Below are 21,505 nucleotides of genomic sequence, written 5' to 3'. Positions count from 1 at the left end.
AAATTCATACCAATTAAAATTCATTTGACATGGTAATTATATTTGTTTAACAAATATAATTAATTTAATTTGACAAACATGCAAACTTGATTATGATCTTTATTAATAAATTAAGCAATTTGAATATCATTTGCTCACTTTTGTGTTGATTAATTTAAATAACACAATACGGATCTTCTAACATTTTATCTGTAGCTTCAACTAAGATAAATAGCACACTAACTCACATTTTATATGTAGCTTCAAATAATATTAATAAATAGCACACTAACAATTATATATCCATCATTATTCCTTAATAATAGGATATGAGATTGGATGTTGTTTTATTTAAATAATCAGTCTTGATCTGTTTGAATCTCTCAAATAAGTATCATACATACAAGCCAAGCAGATCCTAATCCACAGAGCATTAATTTTCTTCAGAGCATTAATTTTCCAAAGGTATTCAATTTTTGAAATATTTGACAAAGACTTTGCATATCTTTCAATTACAACAAAGACCACAATTCCAACTTATTAAAAATAATATCAAATTAAAAAAAAATTAAAGGTGGATATCCACTAACAACGGTTTATCTTGACAATATTCTTAACAACACTATCTTAAATCAGATAACAAAAAAAAATAGAATAAGTTAACATGCTATTTTCATTATAGATTACTAGTGTATCAATCTATATACTATTTCATTATCATTTGAAATCACCTCAATAAATCTTCATATATATATATATATATATATATATATATATATAGTACGGCTAACACGCTTCCTCTAGCATATGGGCCGAAATGCTTCCGGTGGAAATTTGAAATTTCAAAATCCAAAAAGTCGATCTGAACCGTTCATTTGATGAGCTGCAAAACTTATATTAAATTTCATCATTTTTCATATATGTGATATGTATTAAGTACATATTATATTGTATTTGTCAGATTTGAAAACTATAAATAATATTCTATAATTGTGAACATTGTCAAATTAATATGTTGTCAAGGAATCCCCCAACCATAATTTTTTTTAAGGGATGTATCTACTGTTAGGTTAGTTCACATTAGCAGAGTAATTGAGAATAATACACAACATATTCAGTTGAGAAAAGGTTGTACAATATAGGAAAAAGAAGAGAAATATATTCTCCCTTTAAAAAACAGAAATAAAAAAACAGAATTTTTAAAATAGAAATAAAAAAACAAAATTTTTAAAACAGAAATAAAAAAACAGAATTTTTAAAACAGAATTTAAAAAACAGAAATAAAAAAACAGAAATAAAAAACAGAAATAAAAAAACAGTATTTAAAAAATAGAAATAAAAAAACAGAAATAAAAAAAAAGAATTTAAAAAACAGAAATAAAAAAACAGAAATAAAAAAACAGAAATAAAAAAAACAGAATTTAAAAAACAGAAATAAAAAACAGAAATAAAAAAACAGAATTTTTAAAACAGAAATAAAAAAAAACAGGTAGGGGTCCAGGTAGGGAATGGGGAGAATTTTGGTTTAAAATTTGAATTTTAAACCAAAAGTAAGAAAAATAAAAAATAAAAATAAAATTGTCACGGGTTCACGGGCAAGGGCACGGGTTAACGGGTACGGGTTAACCGGTACGGGGGTCCGGGTAAGCACGGGTTTTTTTTCAAAAGACTGGATCCGGCCCGTGTAATACCCGTGCCCATGTACCCGTGCATACCCGTGGCATGGGCACGGTAAAAAATTGAAGTAAAAATCGTTTATGCCGAGGTAAAACAATATCATTGACATTGTTTCATTCTTAGAGAAAACACTGTTAATTGTGCATAACAACGTTTCATCCTAAAACAAAAATATTATTAGAAAAATTAAAGTAAAATATTATTTCTATGTTGAGACAAAATGCGTCATTGATAATATTTCTTACTATGTTTTGAAAATTTGATTATTTGATGTCATAATTTATTTTATAAATGTTACAGATAAAAAATTAGAATGGGAGAAATTCCATAGACGAATTCGAATCAGGTAAGATACCTAACAAAATTAAGTTAGATCTGAACCGTTCAATGTTAATTTCCGCAAATTTTAAAACGAGTCTCCCTATACTATAAATGGATCCGAAATTTATGACTTTCACTCTGACTGATTGTACCCCTTGGTCCCCTGCTCACTCATGGAATTCACATCACTCTAGTTAACATATATTTTTGTTCAGATCCGAACTTTCCGATCAGAATCTGCATGTCACTCAAATATTCAAAAGGTAGTCCGATCTAAACAAAAAAAAAAAATATCATGTTACCTCCGAGTAGGGGTGGCAACGAATCGAACCGAATTGAACTTATCCTGGGTTTGAGTTTGGTTTGAATTAGATTCGAACTGAACCTGGTTTGATTCGTTTCGAATCGAACTAATTGCGAATTACACATTGTTCGAATCGAACCCGAATCGAATCACGAACTAAATTATTTTATAAGCAGCCCTAGTTATATCGGTAATTTATATATTAATTTTTTCTCACGGGACAAAATTCACATGACTTCCTTTTACCGGTATGAAATGAGTGTTTTTAAGTTGAAAAATTATTCATGAAAAAATATATCACAACAAATAATCGTAAAAAAGATAATTAAGTACAAAAACTGAAATATACAGTAAAACAAGTAATCGTACCTCGAGTGCTCACTCGATCAAACCCTCGATCAGATCATCTAAAGAAGTGAGAATCTGAAAAGTAGAGAAGGCGGAGGAGAGACGGTCGAAGAGAGAGGAGAGGCAGCCGTCTAGGCCGGAGAGAAGAGTGACGGCCGGAGAGACAGCCAGTCGCCGAGAGCGTCGGCTAGGTTTTAGAGCGAGAGGGAGAGTGAGTTAGAGAGAGGCGGAGAGAGAACTAGGTTATTGAGATTTGAGAGTGATGGAGCGTCGGCTAAGTTAAATTATGACCCTCTATCTTGAGTTTTAATTTCATCAGGTAATGAATGGCTGATGTTATTATGAGATTCGAACCACAAAAAAATCACGAACCCATTTCGATCAAATCAGGTTAGGTTTGAGTTTGGTTTGAATTAATTCCGAACTGAACCTGGTTTGGTTCGTTTCAATTCGAACCCATTTCGAATCGAATTAAACTCGAATCAAATTACGAACATCGAATTTTTTTGCCAGCCCTACCTCCGAGGACATCCACCCGAAATTTTTATTTATATCATATTCTAAAAAAAAAATAAACCAAACATTTTTCTTTTTTTTTGGAGAATTTCAAACATATCAGGCTACTAATTTAATTAAATTGTAACTGTCCGATCAGAATTCAAACTAATCTAGTTCAAAGAAAAAAAATACACGAAGTCCTTTAATATACGTGTTGATTCAGTCATTTGACATTAAAGACCTATGTTACTCTCAACACTTCATATGTATGATCATGTATCTATATATATCTGATACCTATTATATTATCATATCAATATTTATATCGTATTGAAAACTATTGTATACGATACTCGTACCTGTATTTATACAACATACGAAGAGGCAAGCTTTCCAAGTTTCGATGCGGACAGTTTGTAAAAGAATTCAGAGCACCTCAGGTACCGTACCTATATTTATTAAATCCAGATCGATTTTTAACTCTGCACTGCACTGCACCAATCTCAAAAGGAACTTCTTGTATCTACAAACTACAATAGGCTTCAACTTTTTTTTTTGAGGAGAACCTTTCTCTTTCCTCTTTCCTCTTTCCTCTTTCCTAATTGCAGGTACGGTAACTGACTCATTTGTACAGTGTCCAGCGGATGTTAACAGAACAGTGTTGTTCTACCATGGCTCTCTTCCATACCACGAAATCGCTTATACTGTGCAGTGTGCACTGATCAGAGTTCCACCATGGCTCTCTTCTCCATTTTTTGCAAGAGATATCGCTATGTTCCATTTTCTGCTCTCAGCCCCTCCTCCTACTCCACCTCCACCTCTATCGCACCAAAACCGCCAAAAATAAAAGCACTTACTTACTACCATCGAAAATTAGCCATGGAGGCCGCCATGACTGCTCTGAAAGACTATCTCTCCTCCACCCGCTCTCTCCCATTCTCTCTCGCTGAGCAAATCTCTCTCAATTCTCCCATCTCTCTCTCTTCCTATATCTGTCGCCTCCAGTTTCCCACCAGTAGCTTCAATTCTAGCGACTTCCAACAGTTTTTCCGCCGTTCTTTTTATTTCAAGGAACCCATCAACGAGTTCGACTTCTTTTTCGAATCAATTGGGGTTTCTGACAAGCCAAAACCCTCGAAATCGCTTTTTCTTTCTGACGATTTGCCATTGGTCGAAGGGGTTAACCAATTGATTCATTTAGGATTTCCTTGCAAGAAAATAGGTCTTCTGTACCCCTCAAAAGCACTTTGGGTTGCCCCGAATGAGCTTTTAAGGAGATTTGAGAAGGTATGGAATTATGGCTTTTCAGAGAGAAATTGTGTTGTTGCTATTTGTCTTGCATTTCCTAAGGTTTTGACTGGAGATGATGCGGATAGTTTGCTAGGGGATCTCGGTGCTTTCTTTGTGGCTAATGATGTTGTGAATTCGATGGAAAATAAGGTGGATATTTATTTGGAGATTTGTGAGAAAATTCAGATTTTTTATGAATTGGGATCGGCTGAGGGGTCCACTGGTAGTCTTCTGAGAAAGAATGATTGGGTGATCTTCGATACAGATAAGAAAGAACTAAGAAAAAGATTGGGCTTTTTTGCAAAATTGGGCATGGAAGATGATTTGGGGCAGTTTGTTTTAAGAAATTCTAGAGAGATTTTTAAATTTGATTTTGAGCTCACCATTTCAATACCAGAATACTTGCACTATGTTGGACTAGAAGAAAATGAGGCTAACAATGTAATATCAGCATACCCACATGTTGTTGGAAAGAATAAATTGGGAAACTTGCCCAGTATAATGTGTGCAGTTGGCTTATCAGGCTGGTTTCTCAGTACAGTACGAGACGGCAATAGCAAACTTTTTTCTCCCAATTTTGTTTCAGATGCTTTAAATTATGACTCAGCAATTGAAGAAGAGTTTGTGAAAGGGCTTGAACAAGCAAATTTGCATAAAAAAGGGAAACTTGTGATTTACAAGGTTGAATTTCTACAATCAATTGGGTTCGGCATGAACAAATTTACTGCTCGATGTGCAGCTGAACTGCATGCTACAAAGGAAGATTTACATGAACGTTTTGAGCTGCTTTTAAACTGGGGAATTGAACCCAAGAGAATCTGTAAGATGCTTAGGACAACCCCAAAATTACTCAATCAAAGCAAGGATAGTTTGAAGGAGAAGATAAATTTTCTTTGCAACCATTTGGGTCATAATTTGGATTATTTGGATTCATTTGCTGCATTTTTGTGTTTTGATTTGGAGAACAGAATCAAACCAAGGTATAGAATTCTAGACTGGTTGAAAGAGGTGGGAGTGCTTAGGAGGTCTTTTGCACCAGCCACAGTATTGGGAAGTTCTGAAAAAAGATTCATGGTGATTTTATATGCTATTCATCCTGCTGCTCCAAAGCAATGGCTTGAGAAATTTTCAAGCCGGAATCACAGGGAGTATTATAGCAAGAACTTGTTTGCTCCCAAGGTTAATTTTGGTGCTCCTTTCGTAGTAAAGAGCAACTGATTATGAAATCTTTTTAGTCTTTTGGATCTTCTCTGTGTTTAAAAGGCTGTATATTATTTTAGATCTTAGTATGGGACCAGTTTTATGCATTTTTGGGTTTGGGTTTGATTTTCCAATCAGACATATATATCAAATCAAACAATGGGTTACTTTAGGGGATGGCGCTGAACAGCTGGTCATTGGTCAAGTGAGAATTAGTAAGATAGTAGTCGAATTTGGCGCTAGAGCCAATCATGACCTTTCAAGTCCTATTCCCCTCACCCCCCCCCCCCCCCCCCCCCCCCCCCCCCCCCCCCCCCCCCCCCCCCCTCTCTCAACTAGTTATGGAATAATCAATCATCAACTGAAGAAATCAATTCCGTGGTCTCTCAAAAGTGAATAAAAGGGAAATTAGCACGAGTGAAGGTGGAATGCATTAAATACTGGATCGAAATCTGCTGCTATTCTAAGAAGAATAGCAGGGTGCTGCTGTCCACTTTTCTCTCTATCTCTCTCTTGAAAAAGGAGGAGAGAGAAAGAGAAGAGAGAGGAGAGCAGGGATAGTAGGGATTTTGAATAGCAGCAGATCTCATTCCTTAAATACAGGTATTATTTATCTAAGGCCATTGATATTTGATTCTCATTCTCATTTGGATGTTTAAGGCTTAATTTTTTTTTCTTTTGAATAATTGAAAGCTCTTATTTATTGATAAGCATCTGCTCTCTGATACATGAATTTTGGATTAATATCCTGAATTGGAGCTGATTTAACCAAATTTTAGTTACAAGCGCTAGTAAGCTGAGTTTGATTAGTCTCTGATGAGAAGTTCTGGGTGAAAACCAATGGATAAAATAAAGTCAGGTTTAACATTATTTCATGTAATTTTTTATGCTTATGACTTCAACTAATTGGATTTTTTTTCTTTTATTTTATAGCATGGCTTTGGATGCATCACCACCCTGGCGTCAGAAGGCCACAGCTTTCTTCGCTTCTTCTGGTAAATCATCAATTTTTTAACTTAAAAAAATGGGTTCTGACTTCTGAGCATTACAATAGAAGCAGGAATGTTTATAATTGTAATTGTTAGAAAATCTGTTAAATACAGGTGTCAGGATAAAGTAAGCTGGTCAATCAGCCAGAGGTGATGCCGCTGACGTGGCAGGGAAGGTGAATTCCATGGTGAAGGACATGTGGGCCGTCTTTAAAGATAAAAGACAGAGTAAACAGGAGCGGGCCCCATCTAAAGAGACTGTACAAGAACGCCACATATCAGTGGCTTCCTTGACGACCGTGCTTCTCAGAAAGGGTTTGAACGAGACAAAAAAGAAGGTTGTTGTTGGAAGAGTAATGTGCTATGCTGTACCAATGGCAGCTCATTAAACTTCATTTTTTTTGAGAGTTGAAGAGGTAATAGGGATTGTATCAAGGGTTAATTATCATTGTTTACAATAATACAACTTTGATGACATCTTTTTTTTGTTTTCAGCAAAAAGGACCCTAAACAACATAGAAAGATGGCAAAAGGTTTGCATTTTGACATAGTTTGTAACTTTGTGAAAATTAGAAGAGTTTTATTATTCTGTTTCAGACTTTCAACTAATATTGAATTTCTACAGGGTGTGGCAAGCAACGGTGGTGAGTTTGTGTTGGTTCTTTATCTTTTCATATTGGTATCAATTATATTGAAGTCATACTGCTGATCAAAATAACTCAGTTCTATTACTATAAAATTACAGTTTTTGGTGTGCCAATTGAAGTAATCGTACAAAGAGAGCAGTCTAATACAGCTGTACCACAAGTGCTGATTGCATGCCTGGATTACTTAATGGTGTCAGGTGAAGTTGCAGACATAAATGTTATTTGGGATGATTTTTCTGTTATAACCTAAATCTTATATTGTGATACTTGTTAGGACTGAGTTCTGAGTACTTCAAATCTGAAGAGGACAAAAAAAAAACCATCAAGCACTTAATTTCCCTTTTCAATGAAGGTGATTTGGTGTTCCTCTTATGATACTTTTTCTCTTGAAATTAATGTTCTTTTGGCTTTTTTTTAAAGCACCTCCACTTTTCTTTTATCACATTATGAAAATGGGGAGAATTAAGATAAAACTTTTTTTTTTTGCTTAAACTCATGTAATGTTGGTAAATATTTTCTTGACAGACTGGAAGGCTTCCATACCTGACGGTATCAACCCAATATATGTTGCTTCGCTTGTCAAATGTTACCTCTCAAGCTTGCTTGAGCCACTGATTACATTTGTATTATTTAACGAAATAGGAGGGGCAAGGTCTCGCATATGTGAATTGAAAAATATTTTGAGAAAACTTCCAAGTGTTAATTACATGACACTTGAGTTTGTTACTGCCTTCTTGCTTCAGGTCAGCCAGAAATCTTCTTTCAATGGTTGTAAATCACAAATTGTCATGTGAACTCCAGAACTTTTTTTTTTTTTTTTTTTATGGATACGCCCACAAAATGCACATGTCACATATGTGCCTATAATTATAATTTATCAAATATATGACGTACTCACTTTCACTCGTTTTAGTTTTTATGGTTCATCCAAATGAGGCACAAGACCTGTTTGTCATTCACTCTTTCTAAGATAAATAGAGTAGGATAGCTTGGGTAATGGGTACTTCCAAACAATATTAGCAAGCAGTGGGCATCTTGCACCAATTTAGAGGTTATGGGTGAATATTTCTCGGTTGAAAAGCATGTGATGGTTTTATTTTCTATATTCTACAACCTCAGACTTATATTTGACAAATCTCTCTCCACACCCTTCCTCCTCTATAGAAGAAGAGGATCTACAGATACCATTAGATGATGCAGCCCCACCAGATTATGGTGTGATAGAGGTAATACAGTGTTTAATTGAGCACCACAATGCTGTTTTCACTGATGCAAATGAGACCATCTGGAGATAAATAGTATCTGTTTTTAGTGTATACTCTGGCCTTGTGTTGTGGGTGTGTCTCTGCATGGCAATTTTGAATTTTTTTTCTTTTCTTTTCTGGTTAAATGCTCATAGGCTAACTTTGTCTGCTCTATGCATGAATATATTGTAATTGAAGAGTGGTACAGTGGATGATTGCTTGGTGAAATTGCATAGACATTTTTCTTGCGGACTTCAGCATTACGAGAACCTTTTGTTTCGCTCCCATATGCCATTGAAATACTATTTTCTTGGTTTTCTCTTTCTTTATTAAGATCTATTTAAGGAGTCTTAGCTAGACATCATGTTATTTCATTCTCTATAATATCAACTCCAACATCTATTGAATTAATTTTAAATGTCAAATTCAAACCGTTCAAATTGATATACTTTGTTAGTTGTGAGTTTACATGTGATTAAATGTGAGGGTTTTAAAATTAATTTTAATATATTTATTTTTCAACATTTTGACCACTTGGTTTGATACTAAATAATATTTTTTTTTTTTTTGCATGTAAACACAACACTCATAAAATAAAACGATTTGAACGATTTGTATACAAATCGTTTGAAATTCATCTAATAAGTTTTGGAATTGATATCATATGACGTTGATGTCATATTAATCGGATTCTTTTTTATTATGAGTACAGTCATTTAAACTTTGAAAATTAGAAGTCCTTTTAAAGCCACAATATGCTGCAAAGTCAAAATAAATTCGAGTAGCTATAGTTTCCAGAAATTCGAGATTTGAATAGATTTGATGCCATAAATTAAAAACTTTATTAAATGATGTTACTAGGGCTGAAAACGGAGCCGGATAATCCGTTCCGAATCCGAGCAAGATCCGTATTCGGATTAAACAGATTTGGATTTTACTGGATACGGAACCGAATAATTCTTAGAGAACAGGAAAATATCCGGATACAGATTCGGTTGCAGTTAGAAAAACGGAGTGGATATCTGCACTATCCGGATCCGAAAATTCAATAGTGTATGTTCCGCTCTCCAACCCGCTGTCATCTTGGTTCTCTTGGAACGAAGTTTTATATAACCATTCCAATCTAATTTTCATCTCTAGTTGTGAGACTAAATGTTGAGGTCGGTCCGTTCTTCTATTTATTTTTCCTTAAACATTGCTCTGCCACCTCTCACGTGACTGCGTCAGTAAATAGCTTTATGCTAACTGCACCAGATTCTTACGGAGAAATAATTTCATCTGAATCATCTTTTAAATTCTTTCCACGTGATCTAGAATGATTGGATAGTACTATAGAATTTCATTTACCGTGTAATAAGACCAGTTGTCTTCATTTTTTCTAAGAAAATCACATATAACGAGAAACTAAGAATTGCTTTATAGTGGATTGCTACTGTTCACGTGTGGGTCATCCATTTTTTTTACTATCTTAGTAAAAAATATATTTTTTTAGTGAAAATTGCTTCGAGTACTAGTTAATGTACATAAAAGAGGATTGAACAAATATCTTTTTTTTTTTAATTTTCTGAATTGTTTTTTTTTTAATTTTCTTAATTTTGTTAATTGGTATCTATATTTTGAAACTTGTAAAATTCAATTATCCGACAATTATTCGTTTTGTATCCGTATTCGAATTCGTATCTGTGAATTATCCGCTCCATATCCATATCCGTTTAAGGCGGATTTGGTTTTGAATTTTGATATCCGTTTACTATCTGTATCCGTATTCATATCCGCTCATTATCCGACGGATGCGGATATGGTATCAGCATTATCCGCTCTGTTTTCACCCCTAGATGTTACAGATAGAAAATCAGAATGGAGATAAATAATCCATATCGAATATTAATCAGGTAAGGTACCTACCAAGATCAAGTTAGATCTCAAGTTCTTAAGGTTGTGCTCCACAAATGCAGCGTAAAAAGGAAAGGAAGAGAAAGAAAGAGCCAGAATGTAGTTTTTCTCGCTACTGTGAAACCTACACTCCGATTTGGGAGTTACAATTTTGAAACTCTATACAACGCTTTCTCCTCGCTACAGTAGCGTGTTCTTCTCTTTTACTCTTCAATTACCTTCTTCTAGAGCAGATGAACAGCATGGGTAGACCGTGTTCTCTTCCTCTTCTCTTTCATTTCCGTTTCTTTCCTCTGTCCTGTCTGAAACACAGCCTAACTGTTCAATGCAAATTTACGAAAATCTTAAAACGAGGTTCCCTATATTTCAAATCGATCCGACATTCATTGCTCTAACTGAGACTACATCTACCCCCGCTCACTCATCCAATTCATATCACCCAAGATAACATATATTTCTGTTTAGATCCGAACCGTCCGATCAGAATACGCATAAATAAGTTAGGCAGTTCGGATCGAAACAGAAATATGATGTTACCTCAGAGGGCATCCATAGACAGTCCCATTAGGGTTAGGCGTTAAATATGAATGAAGAGGCCAGCTTTTCAAGTTTTGATCCAGACCGTTTGTGCAATGTCCAACGGAGGTCAACAGAGAAGAAACTAAAACCACGGTTCTCTCCAGAATTTATTACCTAAGATAACAGAGAATTTTTGTTTAGATCTAGACCGTCCAATTAGAAACCACACGAATATTAAAGCGACCTGTGCATTCCATCTCGGACCGGATTGGTCTGGGATTCTGATCAAACGGCCCGAATCTAAACAGAAACATTATGTTACCTCAGAGGATATGGATTCGGACGGGTTTCCTCAAAGAGTCAAGGTCAAAACCCTACCTCTAAATCCCTAATACTGTGCAGTGTGCACTGATCCGAGTTCCACCATGGCTCTCTTCTCCATTTTTGGCAAGAGATCTCGCAATGTTCCATTTTGCGCTCTCAGCCCCTCCTACTCAACCTCCCCTTCTATCGCACCAAAACCACCGAAAATAAAAGGTCTTACTTCCTACCATCGAAAATCAGCCATGGAGGCCGCCATGACTGCTCTGAAAGACTATCTCTATTCCACCCGTTCTCTCCCATTCTCTCTCGCTGAGCAAATCTCTCTCAATTCTCCCGTCTCTCTCTCTTCCTATATCTGCCGCCTCCAGTTTCCCACCAGTAGCTTCAATTCTAGCGACTTCCGACAGTTTTTCCGCCGTTCTTTTTCTTTCAAGGAACCCATCAACGAGTTCGACTTCTTTCTCGAATCAATTGGGGTTTTTGACAAGCCAAAACCCTCGGAATCGTTTTTTCTTTCTGACGATTTGCGATTGGTCGAAGGGGTTAACCAATTGATTGGTTTAGGATTTCCTTACAAGAAAATCGGTCTTCTGTACCCCTCAAAAGCACTTTGGGTTGCCCCTAATGAGCTTTCAAGGAGATTTGAGAAGTTAGCGCATTCTAGCTTTTTAGGGAGAAATTGTACCATTGCTATTTGTCTTGCATTTCCTAAGGTTTTGACTAGAGATGATGCAGATAGTTTGTTAGGGGATCTCCATACTTTCTTTGTGGCTAATGATGTTGTGAATTCGATGGGAAATGAGGTTGATAATTATTTGGATATCTGTGAGAAAATTCAGATTTTTTATGAACTGGGATCAGCTGAGGGGTCCATTGGTAGTCTTATGAGAGAGAATGATTGGGTGATTTTTGATACAGATAAGACAGAACTAAGAAAAAGATTGGGCTTTTTTGCAAAATTGGGCATGAAAGACGATTTGGGGCAGTTTGTTTTAAGAAATTCTAGAGAGATTTTTAAATTTGATTTGGAGCTCACCATTTCAATACCAGAATACTTGCACTATGTTGGACTAGAAGAAAATGAGGCTAACAATGTAATATCAGCATACCCACATGTTGTTGGAAAGAATAAATTGGGAAACTTGCCCAGTATAATGTGTGCAGTTGGCTTATCAGGCTGGTTTCTCAGTACAGTACGAGACGGAAATAGCAAACTTTTTTCTACCAATTTTGTTTCAGATGCTTTAAATTATGACTCAGCAATTGAAGAAGAGTTTGTGAAAGGGCTTGAACAAGCAAATTTGCACAAAAAGGGGAAACTTGTGATTTACAAGGTTGAATTTCTACAATCAATTGGGTTCGGCATGAACAAATTTACTGCTCGAATTGCAGCTGAACTGAGTGGTACAAAGGAAGATTTACATGAACGTTTTGAGCTGCTTTTAAACTGGGGAATTGAACCCAAGAGAATCTGTAAGATGCTTAGGACAACCCCAAAATTACTCAATCAAAGCAAGGATAGTTTGAAGGAGAAGATAAATTTTCTTTGCAACCATTTGGGTCATAATTTGGATTATTTGGATTCATTTGCTGCATTTTTGTGTTTTGATTTGGAGAACAGAATCAAACCAAGGTATAGAATTCTAGACTGGTTGAAAGAGGTGGGAGTGCTTAGGAGGTCTTTTGCACCAGCCACAGTATTGGGAAGTTCTGAAAAAAGATTCATGGTGATTTTATATGCTATTCATCCTGCTGCTCCAAAGCAATGGCTTGAGAAATTTTCAAGCCGGAATCACAGGGAGTATTATAGCAAGAACTTGTTTGCTCCCAAGGTTAATTTTGGTGCTCCTTTCGTAGTAAAGAGCAACTGATTATGAAATCTTTTTAGTCTTTTGGATCTTCTGTGTGTTTAAAAGGCTGTATATTATTTTAGATCTTAGTATGGGACCAGTTTTATGCATTTTTGGGTTTGGGTTTGATTTTCCAATCAGACATATATATCAAATCAAACAATGGTCTGACCTTGAATTAATCATTTGTTTTTGAAAGTTTGGAATGGCCTTTTTTATGTGAATATGAATTATTCCAGGAAGTTACCAATTTCAAATACATTGAGACGAATTTTGCTCTTTGCCTAATGATGTAATAATGTAATATTATGCATGTACAAGGAATACAGCTTTATGTCAACTGAATTCTTGATATATTAGATATGTTATTGGTTGGTTATTAACAATTTGATATCATAATCTGAATAAGAAGTCTTTTCAAATGACTGTCCAAAATCTGAACTAAGAACTGTTTTAGTTAGCAAACGGTATGTTTAACTTTTCTGATTTCCTCTGTTCGAATTAGAATATGCAATTCAATTGATAATTATTAGGTTATGCAATTCTTAATTCATAATCAATTATCATAATTTAAAATTTGTTAAATTATATATATATTAGACAGTTGGATTTTTACAAGTTCTATTAACAAGAAAATAATGTCAAAAATCTGATGGCTATGCCATAGGAGGGGTGTGCTTTTTTTCCATGTTTGATAAAACAAAACATAACCCAAGTAAAATTAATATAAATGAATATCTTAACAAAAATATAAATATAACAATATATTTATGCAATAGTGTTAATACTCGAATATAATATGATAGCTAACAATAAAAACATCATTCATAATATAATATCACTGTTATAATAAATAAATATATATTTTTTTCAACGATGAATATGTATAGTTTATTTTCAAAATAATGTCGCTTTAAAATTTACTTTAGAATTTTCTAAAAAAAATATAAAAAACAAAAATCAACTATATTACACGATCGAATAGGAGTCCGAATCTTATGCATTATATACTTGTAAATGCATAAGGTCTTTAAGATTTGTAGTAACATAGTTTAAGGGTGTTCGGATTGAAGTAACTCAAATTTCGAGTTTAGATTCAGACTGTTCAATTAGAATTCAAACCAATCAAGCTCAAGACAGAATGCATATTTATTATTTGTGTCAAAACTCAAAACAGACTTCAATAGCAGCTCTGAGAAGCTGGGCTTAGGGTTCGCCTCCTTCGGTCCTTTTTTGACGGTCCGGATCTAAACTCAACATCTGAGTTGCCTTTGGTGATATGAATTCCCGTTTGTTGTACATGATAGAATTCATGTCACCCAAGGTAACATAATATTTATGTTTAGATCTGAACCGTTCAATCAGAATTCACACGAATACTAAAAGAGATCCCATGCAGTCATATCAGACTGGATTGATTGGGATTCTGATTAGACGGTCCGGATCTAAATATAAATATTCTGTTACCTCAGAGGATATGGGAGCCTGAAGCGGTACGGGGTTTATGCGGATTGCTTCCACCCTTTCTAACAATTCTCTCTGCTCTCTATCACCACAGCCTCTCTTTTCCCTTCGCCAAATTCCCCAGTTTCTCCTTGATTACTCTCCTCTCTTTTCTTCAACCGCAGGTTTTCGCTTTTCTCTTCTCTCTTTCGCCGTTAGCCCATACCGGTATTATTACTGGGCTTCAAGAGGTTTGCTTTACAATTTTTCTAGTTTGTTAATTTCGTTTTTTTCATTATCGTGTTCTTCCCACTTGTATTAATCGTTCAATATTAACTTTTTAAGTCCATATAGGTGGTCTAAAGTTAAAATATACCACAGGGTAAGCCATTGCCTGGACAGCTTTCGAACTACCCTCTACACTGTGTGTTGCCAAGAAAATGATATAATTTACTTTAACAGATATATGAAATCATATGTGTTTATGTTGTTATATTTTATTTAATCTGTGGCCGTATAGAGCTGCTTCTTTAAAATAAAAAAATAATAAAAAACTGTTTTGTGGTTCATATCCCTCCAGAAGATGACAAGGCTAGACAGCTTTCCAAAATGCATTATTGTTTGCACTCTGTGTTAATTATGTGTTATTTCTGAATGCAGTAGTAGAAAGATGGTGTTTATGCTGGCTCTCACCCCCTTCTCTTCACTTTCACCTTCAACTTGCCAATCCCAATCCCAATCCCAATCCCAATCCCAATCCCAATCCCAATCCCAATCCCAATCCCAATCCCAATCCCAATCCCAATCCCAATCCCAATCCCAATCCCAATCCCAATCCCAATCCCAATCCCAATCCCAATCCCAATCCCAATCCCAATCCCAATCCCAATCCCAATCCCAATCCCAATCCCAATCCCAATCCCAATCTCAATCCCCATTGGTTTCTTGCCGAGGCCTCTACTTTGTCAGCTATGCATTCCCCAAGTCCAAATCTCAACCCAAGAGAATCACCAACAAACCAATTCCTTTGCTCACTACCACTAATTTCCCCAGCAATGCCAATTTTGACGACCGTTCTGGGAAGATTGGGAGGCCACGTCAGCAGCAGGACGAGGAGAAAAAGCAGCATCGGAAGGTAGGTGGCATTTCAGCCCAAGAGGCGCTTCACCAGTTTGATCAGTTGTTAGCTGCCCCCAACCCAACCTCCATCTATAAATTCAATCGGCTTCTTGCCACCTTTGTTCGTGCCAGTACCTCAAGCAACCTTTACCCCACTGTCTTTTCCCTCTTCACCCGCTTAACCCAAGCTAAAGAAATTGGTCCTAATGAATATACCTATGCAATCATGATGAACTTCTGTGTGAGAGTGAATCGGGTTAGCCTATTGTTTGGTTTTCTGGGACGATTGCTCAAAGAGGGTGGAAAAGCTAATTCTGTTATCTTCAGTCCTATACTCAAAGGCCTCTGTCAGGAGAATAGAATTGATGAGGCCGTAATTATGGTGCTCGATAAAATGCCTAAGCTGGGATGTGTACCCGGTTTGTTCTCATATACCATGCTTATACATAAGCTATGTAAGAAAGGTGAAATTGACAAGGCAATGGATTTTCTACATGACATGATTTCTAAAGGGCACAAGCCTGATGTCGTGACCTATAATTCTCTACTAGATGGATTATGCAAGAATGGTGAAATTGAGAAAGCAGTGGATGTTCTACATGACATGATGTCTCAAGGGCACAGGCCTGATGTGGTGACCTATAACACTCTTATAGATGGATTATGCAAGAATGGTGATTTTGAGAAGGCTGTGGAGTTTCTACACGACATGATGTCTAAAGGACACGAGCCTGATATCGTGACCTATAATACTCTTATAGATGGTCTGGGCAAGAATGGTGAAACTGAGAAAGCCATGGATATTCTACATGAAATGATGTCTAAAAGGCACGGGCCTAATGTTGTGACCTATAACACTCTTATAAATGGACTGTGCAAGAATGGTGAAATTGAGAAAGGCATGGATTTTTTACATGACATGATATTTAAAGGGCACATGCCTAATGTCGTGACCTATAACACTCTTATAAATAGACTATGCAAGAATGGTGAAGTTGAGAAAGCTGTGCATTTTCTACAAGACATGATTTCTAAAGGGTATAATCCTAATGTTGTGACCTATAACACTCTTATAAATGGACTGTGCAAGAATGGTGAAATTGAGAAAGGCATGGATTTTCTACACGACATGATTTCTAAAGGGCACGAGCCTGATGTTGTGACCTATAACACTCTTATAGGTACACTGTGCAAGAATGGTGAATTTGAGAAATCTGTGCATTTTGTACACGACATGATTTCTAAAGGGTACGAGCCTGATGTCGTGACCTACAACACTCTTATAAATGGACTGTGCAAGAATGGTGAAATTGAGAAAGCCGTGGATTTTTTACATGACATGATGTCTAAAGGGCACGAGCCTAATGTGGTGACGTATAACACTCTTATAAATAGACTATGCAAGAATGGTGAATTTGAGAAAGCTGTGCATTTTCTACACGACGTGATTTCTAAAGGGCACGTGCCTAATGTGGTGACCTATAACACTCTTATAAATGGATTGTGCAAGAATGGTGAAATCGAGAAAGCCATGGATTTTCTACCCGACATGATGTCTAAAGGGCATGAGCCTAATGTCGTGACATATAGCACTCTTATAAATGGGCTTTGCAAGAAAGGTGAAATTGAGAAGGCTGTGGGTTTTCTACACAGCATGATTTCTAAAGGGCACAAGCCTAGTGTCAAAACCTATAACACTATTTTAAATGGATTGTGCAAGAATGGTGAAATTGAGAAAGCCATGGATATTCTACATGACATGATGTCTAAAGGGCAAGAGCCTAATGTCGTGACCTACAACATTCTTATTGATTGGCTATGCAAAAAAGGTGAAATTGAGAAAGCCATGGATGTTCTACATGACATGATGTCTCAAGGGCAAGAGCCTAATGTCGTGACCTACAACATTCTTATTGATTGGTTATGCAAAAAAGGTGAAATTGAGAAGGCAATGGATTTTCTAGATAACATTATTTCCAAAGGGCAAAATCCTGATAGCGTGACCTATAGCACTCTTATTAATGGACTGTGCAAGAAAGGTGAAATTGAGAAGGCAATGGATTTTCTTGATGACATGGTTTCCAAAGGGCACGAGCCTGATGTTGTGACCTATAGCACTCTTATAGATGGGTTTTGCAAGAAAGGTGAAACTGAGAAGGCAATGGATGTTCTAGATTATATGATTGCCAAAGGGTGTGAACCTGATGCCGTGACCTATACTGCTCTTATATATGGTCTATGCAAGAAAGGAGAAATTGATAAGGCAACAGAATTCCTAAATTATATGATTGCCAAAGGGCATGAACCTAGTGCTATGACCTACAACACTGTTATAGACGGGCTTTTGCAAGAGAGATGAAAGGATTTCTAGTTGACATGATTTCCCGAGGGCATGAACCTGATGTCCTTACCTATAGCACTCTTATATATGGGTCACACAAGAAATGTGAAATTGAGAAGGCAATGAATTTGCAAAGGGCGTTAATGCGTGAAGCTAACGTCTGACCTACAACACTCTTATAGATGGGCTTGTGCAAGAAAGGTGAAATTGAGAAGGTAATGGATTTTGTAGGTAACATGATTTTCAAAGAAAATATGCCTGATGTTGTGGCCTATAGTGCTCTTATAGATGTGCTGTTATTTTTCATTAATGATATAATGATTTACAGGAATGCCCATCATAGACTATTTTTGTTATTGAAGGTGCCAAAGAGAATAAAGGCAGAAAATTCATTCTATAAGGTTTCCTGCATCACTACCTGTCCTCCCAGTCATAATTTTTTTTTTTCCTTTTTTTTATAAATAATGTTCTTTCAACTCTAAATTAATGTACATAAGACAGGATCAACTTTCCCAGGAAAATAATGACATGGACTTTCCATTGTGTTCAATTGTTTGCTCTTAGTCAGTTCAAAAAACCTGCTGTGAAATATTAAAGTTAGATTGGGAACTCAAAAGGTAAAATATGCAAGAGAACCCTATAAAGTTGGGGTTCTGTTACCATTTAATGTAAGAAGCTTGAAATGAAGAATGAGGCTATGATGTGCCAAAAAAGAAAAAAGAAAAAAGAAAAAGGAATGATACTATGATACGGTGCATAGCGCAAATTGGTCCATACTATGGGTTAGTATTTTTGTTTTTTAAATCCAAACAGTCAATCTTAACCGTTCAACATAATATTCGTCTGTACTTTCATACTAAATTTGGCCTACTCTAAACAATAAACCTAAACCTAATTCTAAATTATTAATAAATTAAAATAAAACTACCTTTCACCAAAAAATTTCGCTGCTTACATCCAGGATTTTGGGATTTCACCATATACGTGGAAAGGTATTTATAGAAATGTCATCTGCGCAGATGCGCTTGGTTCTGCACAGATCAGAGATGTGTGAATGATAGTTTCTGAAGATAGAATTCATATACCCAAGGTAACAAAATATTTATGTTTAGATCCAGACCTTCCGATCAGAATCTGTACGAATATAAAGGGAATCTCATGCATCTCACCTCGGATTAGATTAATCCGAATTCTGATTAGACGGTCAGAATCTAAATAGAAATTTCTGTTACCTCAGAGAATATGAGCTCTCTGAAGACTGAAATTTTTACTGATTGAAATTAAAAAAACAAAATGATAAAAATATAGAAATAGTGTTGTAGAAATTTCAAAAATAGAAAGACAACCATTTTATATGACATTCATTTTGAACGCCATAGTAAATTCGTTTTAAGGAGACTTTTGTATTTGATGATCTCGCATAGGTCTCCTATATTTGAGTAACTTTGTTTCTCCTCTGTCCTCTTCAAGTTTTTTCTTTTTTAATTCTTTTTTAAAACAATGCTGTTTTGCTTTCATCTTGGTCGTTGAAAAATTTTCTGGGCATTTTGTTTTCAGGAACTGTAACATACTGCGTTATAATACAAGAATACTTGCCAATATTTTTGCACATGACTTGATACCAAACACTTATTAAATCTACTCATATAGTTTTCTAGAATCTAATTGATATGAAAATTATGGTCAGCATCATATGTCGATATGTAATCTGTCATGGCCAGCTGACTTGTATGTATGATGCAACCACAAAACCAATTTAAAACGATTGCTCATGGTTTAACATTAAAAAAAATAGTAAAATGAAGTGACCTAGAGCATAATATATTACGAAATGGCTATAACAACGCAGTCTTATAGCGACCATCTATTATTGGTGATAATTATACTTATCATAGCGTTCTAAATAGCGCACTATAACGGTGCAATATGGTAATAGCATACTTTTTTTAGTTGTTAAGTTATGACACAATAAACACTAGTTAAATCTTTACTTATCATTCATTCACATCCATTCACTTTATAACTGAGTACCTCTAGAAATTATAAGAGAATATTAGTGGGTACACTTAAAATATGCATTCGAGTAACAATTTTTGTTTTTATTTTTTGAAATTAAAATATCAAATTATAGTAAATAAGATGGTTTATTTTTTTCTCGGTAAATAATTGGAACTGAATTAATAATTCGGTTTTACTATTTTTTTTCACAATTTATCACGCTAACAATTATACAGTATGAAAATTAATAGAATCAAACTAAAAGTTCTGCCACATTGACTCTCCTCAAAAGAGCACCAAGTGGAAGAAAGAAAAAAAAAAAAAAAAAAGATTTTTGTATTTTTATGACAAACCATTGATTAGGTCCTAAAACATTCCTAATTTTACCGAATTGTTGATTCGGTGAAAATAATTGGTAATTCGATTTTATAATTTCGGAAAAACAAAAAAAATGTTCAACAGTAGATAACTATCCCCGTTCAATAGCCTATTAGCCGAATCTGTATCCTGTAGTCAGGAGTGGAACCAGAACTTGAGGGGGGGGGGGGGGGGGGGGGGGCATTAGCAGAGTAATTTGATAGTTGGAGGTGTTTATCTAAATCTCTTTCATATTTAAATAATTTTAAAGAACTCCATGAAGGTTGCTCTTGATCGATATTCATCACATGCATAATTGGTTCAGAAATCTAATTATCAAGACTTGAAATTTTTGTTGAAATTTGAGAATTTGAGTTGTTTTTCTTCATCTTGAAATAAGAGTCTAATGTCTTTCTCTTAGACAGATAAATATAATTTTATCTGTATACAAATTGTACATAAAAAAAATAAAGTATCACTATTTATTTCAAAATTACAATAGATAATAATTTTAAAAAGTACAAACAAATATAAACCTCAATTAAAATTGAATTTCGCACCTATTTTCTGAATTTGATGTGCAGATGCGCTGTGGGATTTCGCCACTCTTCAAAAATTGATTAATTTGCTCCTTTTTTTATTAACCGGAAGAGATACTTGGTGGGATTTCTTTCTTTCAATCATTTAGTGACATTTCCTTTTTTTTCTTTTTTCTTTATACGGTTAACTTTTCAAATTCCAACAAGAAACCAAGAAGTTTCCTATTTTTTAATATTGATGGTACAGAAATCTACAAGTAAAAAATGCAAATGGAAATAAAAAAATAAAAAACGGTAAGAAGTTGCTCAAAATTTATTCTTAGACCCTATAAATTTGTAATATTAGATAGAGAGGCTACTATATACAAAAGATAAAGTTTACTTGAACTTCTATTACTTGATTAAAAAAATGAATGGGTAGCTTAGCCCCCTTTAGAGTACATTATGTTCCGCCACTGCTTGTAGTAACCTGACTTAGAGCATCTACATCCGTGAAACTCTTGGAGTTTCTAAATAACTGTTAACTAATTTTTAGAAATTTTGTCTCTAAAAGTTTCTAAAGCCCCACATCCCTAAAACTAAAATTAGAGTTTCTTAATTGCCACATCAGCAAATAAATTACAAG

At 35.2% G+C, this 21,505-nt stretch overlaps 4 protein-coding genes across 5 annotated transcripts; all 4 read left to right on the top strand.

Moving 5' to 3' along the window:
• Positions 1-3,733: 3,733 nt before the first annotated feature.
• Positions 3,734-5,901, top strand: LOC144543745 (transcription termination factor MTEF18, mitochondrial-like). Its single transcript, XM_078292131.1, has one exon. It carries the CDS (start codon positions 3,863-3,865, stop codon positions 5,633-5,635), a length of 1,773 nt encoding a protein of 590 aa, XP_078148257.1. The 5' UTR covers positions 3,734-3,862; the 3' UTR covers positions 5,636-5,901.
• A 650-nt stretch (positions 5,902-6,551) lies between these two features.
• Positions 6,552-8,746, top strand: LOC144543915 (putative Rho GTPase-activating protein At5g61530). Its single transcript, XM_078292367.1, has 8 exons — positions 6,552-6,612; positions 6,751-6,921; positions 7,102-7,139; positions 7,232-7,250; positions 7,352-7,450; positions 7,528-7,605; positions 7,779-8,024; positions 8,373-8,746. The coding sequence occupies exons 1-8, from the start codon at positions 6,552-6,554 to the stop codon at positions 8,546-8,548; spliced, it is 888 nt and encodes a 295-aa protein (XP_078148493.1). The 3' UTR covers positions 8,549-8,746.
• Positions 8,747-11,265: 2,519 nt separating this feature from the next.
• LOC144543972 (transcription termination factor MTEF18, mitochondrial-like) lies at positions 11,266-13,364 on the top strand. 2 transcript variants are annotated; one of them, XM_078292417.1, is made up of 2 exons: positions 11,266-12,706; positions 12,855-12,992. In XM_078292417.1, coding segments are annotated over exons 1-2 (1,374 nt in total). In that variant the 5' UTR covers positions 11,266-11,334; the 3' UTR covers positions 12,857-12,992. The 2 variants fall into 2 exon arrangements, with proteins under 2 accessions (XP_078148543.1, XP_078148542.1); XM_078292416.1 differs by having other exon boundaries at positions 11,270-13,364.
• A 1,832-nt stretch (positions 13,365-15,196) lies between these two features.
• Positions 15,197-18,422, top strand: LOC144543914 (uncharacterized). Its single transcript, XM_078292366.1, has 2 exons — positions 15,197-18,091; positions 18,188-18,422. The coding sequence occupies exon 1, from the start codon at positions 15,197-15,199 to the stop codon at positions 18,002-18,004; it is 2,808 nt and encodes a 935-aa protein (XP_078148492.1). The 3' UTR covers positions 18,005-18,091; positions 18,188-18,422.
• Positions 18,423-21,505: the final 3,083 nt, after the last annotated feature.

The sequence above is a fragment of the Carex rostrata genome, chromosome 25, assembly GCF_964058835.1.
Source record: "Carex rostrata chromosome 25, lpCarRost1.2, whole genome shotgun sequence".
NCBI lineage: Eukaryota > Viridiplantae > Streptophyta > Magnoliopsida > Poales > Cyperaceae > Carex > Carex rostrata.
This window is presented reverse-complemented; position numbering and strand designations above follow the sequence as displayed.

Coding starts and splice junctions, on each gene's coding strand:
- LOC144543745 (XM_078292131.1), top strand. CDS start 3,863: ATGGCTCTCTTCTCCATTTTTTGCAAGAGATATCGCTATGTTCCATTT.
- LOC144543972 (XM_078292416.1), top strand. CDS start 11,335: ATGGCTCTCTTCTCCATTTTTGGCAAGAGATCTCGCAATGTTCCATTT.
- LOC144543914 (XM_078292366.1), top strand. CDS start 15,197: ATGGTGTTTATGCTGGCTCTCACCCCCTTCTCTTCACTTTCACCTTCA.
- LOC144543915 (XM_078292367.1), top strand. CDS start 6,552: ATGGCTTTGGATGCATCACCACCCTGGCGTCAGAAGGCCACAGCTTTC. Junction 6,922..7,101: donor GACCGTGCTTCTCAGAAAGG/GTTTGAACGAGA, acceptor TTTTGTTTTCAG/CAAAAAGGACCCTAAACAAC. Junction 7,606..7,778: donor AATTTCCCTTTTCAATGAAG/GTGATTTGGTGT, acceptor TTTTCTTGACAG/ACTGGAAGGCTTCCATACCT.